Here is a 9900-nt window from a genome sequence, read left to right as displayed (position 1 = left end):
TACATTTCTGGCTGATTTCTGGCGTACAAAGCAAATTGCAGTTGAACACAGTTTCGGATTCACATAGAAGTTGTCAGTAATTTGTGCCGTTGAAAGTCAAATTCTTGAGATTATAAACTGTGCATTCGTATGTTCTATGTGAGCTGTTTCCCATTGGAATTTCATTTTCGAGTATACCCTTAACGTCGCTTTGAAACATGACGTCATCACCGGTATTCACAACACGATCACACGTTACCTCACTCAACGTCCATACATAGGTTGTAAAGCACGTGCTGCCTGCCTTAATCGAGTTCCTGCTCGCAGAAGGAGGGTTTGATCTCAGTTTTTCCACGGCCAGTCGACCACGTCTGTAAGCTTCTTTTGTTGTCAGGCATGTTGTTATCTAGACAAACTTTGCTAGTGTTGAAAGTTACTTCTGTATGTGTTTCCCAAGAGCTTCACTAATACCATTGAAAAGTATTGATTGTGTTGCGTTCTTGAGGAGGCTATATAATGGTATTCAGGGAACTGGGCATACCTGCGTTTAACTCATTATAAAAAACATCTACGATAAAAAGCATAGGGGAGAACGTTTGTCTCACCATGGCCATTTCAAAACTTGATTTTGGCAGTTTTTGTCACGTGTTAATTGAAAGGCGTGTTATTTCTACGGATGCATTCGTCTAAGAACTCCTCGCCATTTTCCATCGAATACATTGACGGTTTATTACTCCAACATAAACTGGTTTTCGCACATATTAGAAAATTGTGGGCAAACGTCAATCGAGGAATTTTCCTTTTAACTGCCGCTCCATATCACGTAGAGCAGATTTGACTGTGAATGTAAACTATATTTTCTCTAGTTTTGTAGAATAGAAGAATCTGTTATTTTGGCGACCTACACGAGTTGGTAAAGTCGTCCATTTTCCATAGATCGCTATGTCCTCTGCGCCAATGCAAAGTATCTCTGATTGACAGTAAAGGGTGCTGTTTTCTGTAATATTCAAATACAAATCTCATTTCCCTTTCTTCCTTTAAAATGCTCTTTATAATATACAACCAATCAAACAAAATAAGTACCAAAATGTGCAAACTGTTTTTTATCATTATTAATAAAAACCTTAACGAGGTCATCCCTGAAAAGTTCTGTACTATGCAAACATGCCTAAGTAATTCAAATAATCAAACTATCAACTTTTATTTTATTTTCAAACGAACAGTTTCATAAAAGTTCGTGTTTTGGTGCTTTTCCATTTCGTACAAACATCAATTTTATTTACCTTTATAACATAATTTTATATTCACAAAGTCGCGACAATTTACAATTGCCCGACAGTTCGGTTCAAATTAGGAATTATTTTTCTTTCACTAATTTTAAAGATATTATTCATAACAATGTATTTGAACAAATAATATGCAAAAGTTGTTACTGATCCGGAATACCGGGTGGTTCACCATGGCACGCACATATAAACCAAAGGTCCGTAACCATGTTACTACATGTTTTAAACAATATGTGTGTTTCAAACTGTATGTTTAACAATGCCATTGAATAAGTTATTATTTATTGATGTAAAAACATTAAATTAAGCAGTCAGTCGGTCAATCGGTCGGTCGGTCGGTCCGTCACACTTCGTTTCCACCCAATAACTTAAGAACGCTAAGACAAAGAAACTTCATACTAAGTATGCAGGATGGTTATCATCAGTAGATGACCCTTATTGATTTTGAGATCAAAAGGTCAAAGGTCTAGTTCACGGTGACATTGAGATGAAGAACGTGTTTGGCTCAATAACTTAAGATAATTTTGGTCAAGTAACTTAACGCTTCATATGCAAGAAAGTCATAACATCATCTTGAGATCAGAAGGTCAAAGTCGCGGTGACCTTCAGGTGAAAAACGATTTATTGGTGACCTCAAATGTCAAGGTCGCGGTGACCTTAAGGTATAAAACGGGTTTAGCTCAAAAACTTTACAACACTTTCACCCAGGATCTTAATACTTGGTATGCCAGTTGGTCATGACTAGTAGATGTCCCCTACTGATTTTGGAATCAGAAGGTCAAAAGGTTAAGGTGACCTTGAGGTGAAAAAAATAGTTCCCGTTGAATAATTAAAGAACACTTGCACCCAGGAACTTCATACTTGGTATTCCACTCGGTAATGACTAGTAGATGATCCCTATTGGTTTCTGGATCAGTTGGTCAAAGGTCAAGGTCGTGGTGACCTTGAGGTGAGAAAAAGGTTTTCGTTGGATTACTCAAGAATGCTTGCACCTTCGTAATAATGTTCTATTCCTTATACTCATGTTTCCAGATATAAAGGTCGAGAACTGTTACCAATCAGCACAATAAATATGGTAAGATTTATTCAGAAACACCAAAATTAATGAAATTCAAATCTAACCACAACGACATTTATAAATTTACAAATGTATGGTTATATATGATTAATGATCCAACATAACAAAGAAAAGCGCATTGTATAAACGCTCGTTGCAATTAAGAAACACTGTATCGTTGAAATAGAATTATAATTAATTTGTCATTGATGCCCACCATGGACATGTATAAGTAAAATGTCATAAATGTCTAGAATGTGCAGCTGAGTAGGAAATCCGAAAATGATGAACGCAAAAGATGAATATGATAGACACTTCTATAAAATTTAAACAAAAACTTCTGCATGTAGACAAGTTGAAGATGTAGAACTTGGCTGTATTTAATTTTCACATTCTAGTTCATACTTATGTTTTGATTGTGCACGTATATATCACCATGCCCTTAAAAGCTGCGCTCTCACAGATATACCGTTTTTACAACATCTTTTTTAAATTGTTGTCTTAGAAAGAGCAAATCTTTGCATATATATCTGCAAACCAATGATAAAAGATTGCTGACAAAAGATCAGATCGCAGATTTTCCTATTTTTGTTAGAAAATTAATGTTTTATAAAACATCAATTTTTGAACTTAAATATGAAAACCTGCGATCATTTTTTATTCATCAGTCTTATTTAACTGGTTTCCATGCTGTCGAAGACAAAAATAAAAAAAAACAGTTGTCAAAACGTAACAGTCAGTGGGTGTTTGTTACAATAATTATATTAAGCTTGTATTAAAATGTTTCATTTGTCATGTTTTAATAAAGACAAGTGCCACATTACTCAGGGTCGTGTTTTTATATAATATGACCGAAACCTCTACAGAAACAGAGGCATCGGATTTTTATCAGGTAAAGATTTAACCCAAATTCAAAAAATCCTAAAAATGCTATAATGTTATAAGTAGGCAATTATTACTAACAAATATTACCCTGTATCTTATCAAAGGCCGAACATAACAAAGGCATCCACAATATTTACACAGGAGTACAAATTTAGACAAAAACAATTGATCAAATTCAAATTAACAAACACATTGTCCGAATGTCCATCATGGATCGACAGCTCAGTTAGAAATTACTAAACTCCATATATGTCGTCAATGAACAACCACATGGTTTATGAACACAAACCGGTGCATGTAGACTATTAATCTAGAAATAACTGACTGTAATGTTAAAGTGTGGTTCTATAATAACCTAGTAAAAGAATGCGCTGACTATTATGTAATAAGTGATAATTTTGTGGTATTTTGGCTTCACAATCATATGCAATATGTATTAACACACACTCTTAAGAAGGAACCGGCATGGTCCTCGCCATGGTTCTCGGCATGGTTCCATTCGACCACAAGTTTCATTACCACTCTTGTTATTTCTTTGCTCCGCCCCTTGTCCAGCCCCTGGCAGCAGAGTTCAGTTACGTTATGCAGGTCCGGCCCAACCCTGTCCCTACCAACTCCCCCTAAATCTCAGCATGGCTCAGTCCGGTCCTGCAGCTCCACGGCTGCTCCGTCCCCTGCGCCTAACAGCTTCTCCGCCGCGCCTTTCGAACTCTCCTCTTAAATGAAAAGTTATCAAAGTAATGCACTATGAGCTCAAATAGGGCTTGTCCATATAAGAATACTGAGTGAATTAATAATATTGAAGAAAACTACCTTATTGTATTAACGTTAACGATCTTTGCACTCTGTTCCTCCAGAAAACTCAAAACAATATTTTAATTAACACAAGAGGCCCAAAAGGGCCTATGCTCTACTGGCATGGCTTTTGTGGTCATCTCAATCCAGAGCATGTATGTATGGGTAAAAGGCAACAGACATATAGCTTATGTTTTGTGTTTGGGTTACCTGAAAACGTAGCACGTTCAACATCTGAGCCCAGAAAGTATTGTAAGCAGATTAGTTGCATGAACTATTTTAACATGTGCCAAATAAAAGTCATCTGACAAAAAAAATGCTTTCAAAACTACACTCATAGTAAAACTTTCTGTAGTTTAAAAAGTTGGTCAAAAGGTCTAAGTCAAGGGCAACCTAGGACAACATTTATCAATTTGAACAAACATTCACAATCAATTGTGCTGAGATGGATGCACGAACACACAAAAAGATTTTCAAACCTTTCCAGATTTATGTTTACCAAACCTGTGAACCCTGGGTGTGGCCATTAATGACGCCAGGTGCATAACTTAAACATTCACAACCAATTTGGTTCAGATGAATGCACAAACTACAGAACTTAAAGCTAAAAAATGGCCTTTGGGCTTTCAACAAGAACAAGGCAGAGTAATTCACAAAATCAACTGCAGAAGCAAAAAGCAAATTGTCTCTAAAAATCCTAGACTTGCAAATTGTCTCCCTTAACTCTAGACTTGAATTTACATGTACATGTAAACTTGGCTAAAAATAGAAATCGCTCATGCAGACCTGGCTAAAAATAGGAAGCATTTCTTTAAAACTTTCATGGCCCATAATCTAGGCATTCATGGGCGGATCTGGCTGGTTTTCGAAAGGAACCCAGCTCTAATGGATATCTAGATACTGTACAAGTTTCATCGAGATACAATCAAAACTGAAGACTCTATCGTGTTCACAAGCAATTGTTTACACAATAGCATTTTTATACTATCAAGGGCCATAATCTATGCATGCATGGGCGGATCTGGCTGGTTTTCGAAAGGAACCCAGCTTTAATGGATATCTAGATACTGTACAGGTTTCATCGAGATACAATCAAAACTGAAGACTGTATCGTGTTCACAAGCAATTGTTTACAGACGCACGGACGCACGAACGCACGGATGCACATACTACGTACACATTACCATCGCATAAGCTCTTCTGGCCTTTGGCCAGTAGAGCTAAAAATGAAGCATCTTATATGCATAATATGAAGTAGATGATAACTTCGTTTAGAAAAGCGTAAAGTAAAGGAGTTTTAGTACTTTAATTCTTTACGTACCTTTTCCAGCCTGTCTGTCTGACGCAATGTCCTTGTCGGAAGTGACGTCCCGGAAGAAGGCGAAATGGACAGCCCCGTACACCAGCAGGACCGCGATGGCGAAAAACCCATAAACCCGGAATGTCCACACAGGCCCGAGGCCCGTCCTGGCGTCAAACAACTGTCCCGTAACCAAACTTCCGATACCCTTGCCTACAATTAAAACAGTAAAATGAATAACTATCATCATCAAAAGTGATAACATCTTCTTAAATTTAATACAAAAAGAAAACGTTGACTGAAAGTTGTTTATGGAGCTTGAAGTAAGCAACAGACAGCTACTCCGTAATGTGAATACGTTTTAAAATAAAAATAAACATCTGTTCCAGGTCTGTTCATGCCTTTTCGATTTTGTAAACTCAAAGAGTGAACAGACTGAAAACATAATGATAATGTATGGTGCATAAACAAACATCAATAATAACATCATACCGAATCCGAAGTGTAGCCCGCCGACAAGTCCCTGGACGGTGGCGGACATCCCTTCTGGTGTTATCACGCTGGCGTAGGAGGAGGCGGCGGCGTACATGAGGGAGAACGTCAGGCAGTGTAGAAGCTCAACCGGAAGTACGTACCACGGCCCCGGGATTATGGAGTAGCAGAAGAAACGGATGGCGTAGCAAAGACAGGCGATGTGCAGACAAGGCATGTGGCCGATACGCTTGATGATTTTGCCGGCAAATAGCAGCATGATTATTTCCGGCACACATTGGAATACTACGCAGAGTCCTAGGATTTTTTGAGAAGCGCCTAACATTATGAGATACCAGAATAGGAACGCTTCGATAACACCGTTCATGATACCGTAACATGCCATAGCTATCAGGAACACAACGACTTTGGGATATTTTAGCAATCCTAGGATGTTTTTGAATAATTGTCCACAGTGGATGTTCTCCGATAGCTTTAAGAAGTATCCGACCACGCACGTACATATATTTAAGGCCAGAAAAATATAGAATGAGACTGAATAGTCAACGTTGCTCTTTTTACTGATAGCGTCCATGATGAAAGTTGAAGCGACGGCAAAGGTTATGTAGCCAACAGTCCCCCAGAGGCGTTGACGGCCCCAAGAGCCGCGCTTTTCACCAAGAATGTCATATGCAATCGCATCGATTAGACTGAACACAGGGGAAAACACTATGTTGCACGACAAAAATATTACGAAAAAGATCCAAAATGTATCGCTTAGTTCGTCATCACTACTGATAGTGCTCATACATTTCTGGCTGATTTCTGGCGTACAGTGTAATTTGCAGTTGAACACAGTTTCGGATGCACATAGAAGTTGCCAGTAATTTGTGCCGTTGAAAGTTACATTCTTGAGATCATATTCTGTGCATGTGTTGCCGCTATATGAGCTGTTTCTCACCTGAATTTCATTTGCGAGTATAGTTTTAACGTCACTTTGAAACATGACGTCATCACCGGTATTTACAACACTACCACACGTAACCTCACTCAACGTCCCAACATCGTCTGTAAAGCACGTGTTGCCTGCCTTAATCGAGTTCTTGCTCACAGAACACTGAAACTCACATTTTCTTGAAATACCAGTAAGGTTATTGGCGACTAGAGCTTGTTTTAAACCCATCTCACAACCACCGTTAGCGACATTACAATCCCTGATAAAAGAATCGGCTTGTGAACACTGCAGGTGGACCGTTATTGCGAGAGCCGAGTTATCATGCGTTTGCTTCGCGGGTGTCAAAAGCAGAAGATCGTACATGACTCCAGTTAGTAACACACAGACGATAAGCACAGCCTTATGGCGTTGTATCTTGTCAGCCAGAACCCCAATAAGGGGCCGCACGAAGAAGGCGACGAAGGGCATGACCCCGTAGATGATTCCAGTCTCCTTCGCAGACAGTCCCAGTTGGCGCATGTATACCGTGATGAAGGGAAGTAGGGCACCCACACCTTGACAGGCATATAAAGATAACATTTACTTTTACTAAGCTGGGGGGAGGAGCGTGTGAGATGATTATTATAAAACAGCATAAATGGTGTTTAAATTATATAATCATATTATTAATTCTATCATAATTATAATCTACTTCACATCAAAATCTAAATATCTATTTCAGCTCTGTAAGTTTATGCATGGACGACTTTTCATAACGATATTAAATTCATTCATTTCAATAACAAATACAGTCCTTCAGAATAAATGTAAAATAAAAATAATAATATACACCAACCTGCCATAAAGAAGAAATACACGAGTTTGACCGGAAGCAGCTGTCTGTTTACTTCTCCACATGGAGAGGCCATCTTTCTGCCTGAAACAACGTCACTTGATACGATAGTTAAAGTTAATGACCTTCAACAGTACAAAAGTGAGAGGGGAAGGGAAAAGGTTAAAATGTATTAAACGTGAATGTTTAATTTAAAGCTGCACAGATTTACCATTTTTACAACTTTTTTTATTTTTTGTCTTGGAAAGAGCCTATCTTTGCGTAAATATCTGTAAACGAATGATATAAGATTGCTGACAAAAAAAAACAGATCGTAGAGTTTCATATTTCCGTTCGAAAATTAATGTTTATGGCTTAAACCGTTACTAACGGTTTAAGAAAAATGCATAAAACATCATTTTTTGAACTTAAATTTAAAAATCTGCGATCTATTTTTTTTGTCAGCAGTCTTATATAACTGGTGTCCATGGATTTTGACAAAACTTGGCTCGTTCCAAGACAAAAATAAAAAAAATTGTCAAAACGTTCAATCTGTGAGAGTGCAGCTTTAAGTTTGAAGAACAATCTGACAAAATAAGTACATTTTTGTATCAAATGCTCCAGACTACCCAATCAACAATGTCTTGGAGTTTCTTACTGATATGTTTTCAAATAAGAAAGCTATTTAAAAAAATAAGTGAAAAATGGTGGATTAAATTCATTTCCTGGTTACAAAAATGCAAATACCTTTCTTTAATTACAAGCAATCACCACAAAGCCGCAATACATTTTTGATAGGGTAATGTAGACTACATGTACACTTAAAACATAATCATTTTGTTTAAAGACATTTTGTTAAGAAAAAAAATGCAAATGCTTTTTATTAAAATTCTGATAAAATATTCTATCGTAAAATCTGCTTAACTTCTAATTAGTTTTAACACCTACACATGTTGCAAATGATGTATGTTTAATTATGCTTGTTAAATACTGAACCTTAAAACTAAATAAGAATGTTTTTGTTTTTTTTAAACATTTTATGTTTTGGGCTTTCAGACGCCTTTTGCACTGTGGAAGGCCCTTAAATAAAACCGTGTTTGATTTTTTTTCTTCCCTCCAGCTTCCAGTCGTAAATGCCAGTGTCGAGTAATGTTTAGAAAACTAAACATATTCAGCTTGAAAAGTACTAATGTTAGTTTCATTTAATATCAGAGGCATTTCCATCTGTGCGAAGTATTTCTGTTATGTTTATTTACAGCTACTGTGCTACAAATGTTGAACCCCATGTTGACAAAATATGATAGCAGACAGAATCAATGCCTAAGGTTTAAAATCACTGCGGAAAAGATATTCCTTCGTGTAGTATGTCGGTCATTATTCATTTATACGATCGTTCTAATTTATGTCTATGAACATGACACATGAAGGCTACACGCATGCACTGGTGTATGGGATGTAATGCAGTGAAAAGTAGATCAAGTAGATCAAGTTCTTTCAATCACAAATCGTTCAGGTACAAAGATGGAAAGAAGCCAGTTGATTAACATGTTATAAGTTATATGGCATTAACAGTAAAATGTGGCGTTAATCACGACTTTCCCACCGACAGAACCAATACAGTACACAGACAAACTTACATATCCTGCGTTTTCCTTTCAGTTGTATTATGTATAAATGAAGGTAACACATTATATAGGAAAACATCGTAAATTGATATGAAATAAACTTAAATAAAGTCGACAGAATATGTCAACAAGATCTGAAAACAATTTTCGTAACCTAAATTATGTTTTAAAAGGCAAATAAAACAAAGAAATACTTACTATTGAAGCGAACGTGTGAAACACACCCCTTTCGTTAGCAATGGTTTGGAGTAACTAAGGGAAGGAACTCTTAATAATACATTAAAAGGCTACAGTTCAGTAATCGTTGTACGCACAGTTGGCATTGAAGATAGTTTAAGTTCAATTTTACATAGAACTCTGTGCAATTCACATTTACTTTGTGAATGGATTTCCAAAATAACTAATAGGAGAATTATCTAAAATGTTTTCCGAAAAACCTAGCTACTGCTCTTAGCGATTTTAAATGCCTAAATTTTAACTAACCAGTAGAAAAGAGTTGCTCTTATGAAAATAAAAATAGACTGTGTACAAGAAATAGGCGACGAGTTTCATTATCTTTTTAAATATAATAATTTTATACCTGAAATACTTACAAGATTATGTTTATCACAAACTGTTTAGCTACAAAAAAGGAAAGTAGCCAATTGATTTAACTTTTATAAGTTATGTGGCTTAAAATTCAATTCGATGTTAATCACGACCTCACTATCAACAGGACCAAAACACTGACACATTT

General features: G+C 36.7%; 1 protein-coding gene across 1 annotated transcript; it reads right to left on the bottom strand.

The window, feature by feature from the left end:
* Positions 1-2339: 2339 nt before the first annotated feature.
* On the bottom strand, positions 2340-9403 carry LOC128229376 (major facilitator superfamily domain-containing protein 6-like). Its single transcript, XM_052941261.1, has 5 exons — positions 9363-9403; positions 7564-7644; positions 5795-7282; positions 5324-5515; positions 2340-3923 (listed from the first exon to the last, which is right to left on the bottom strand). The coding sequence occupies exons 2-5, from the start codon at positions 7634-7636 to the stop codon at positions 3835-3837; spliced, it is 1842 nt and encodes a 613-aa protein (XP_052797221.1). The 5' UTR covers positions 7637-7644; positions 9363-9403; the 3' UTR covers positions 2340-3834.
* Between the last annotated feature and the right edge of the window lie 497 nt (positions 9404-9900).

Source organism: Mya arenaria, chromosome 3 (genome assembly GCF_026914265.1).
Source record: "Mya arenaria isolate MELC-2E11 chromosome 3, ASM2691426v1".
NCBI classification, from domain to species: domain Eukaryota; kingdom Metazoa; phylum Mollusca; class Bivalvia; order Myida; family Myidae; genus Mya; species Mya arenaria.
This window is presented reverse-complemented; position numbering and strand designations above follow the sequence as displayed.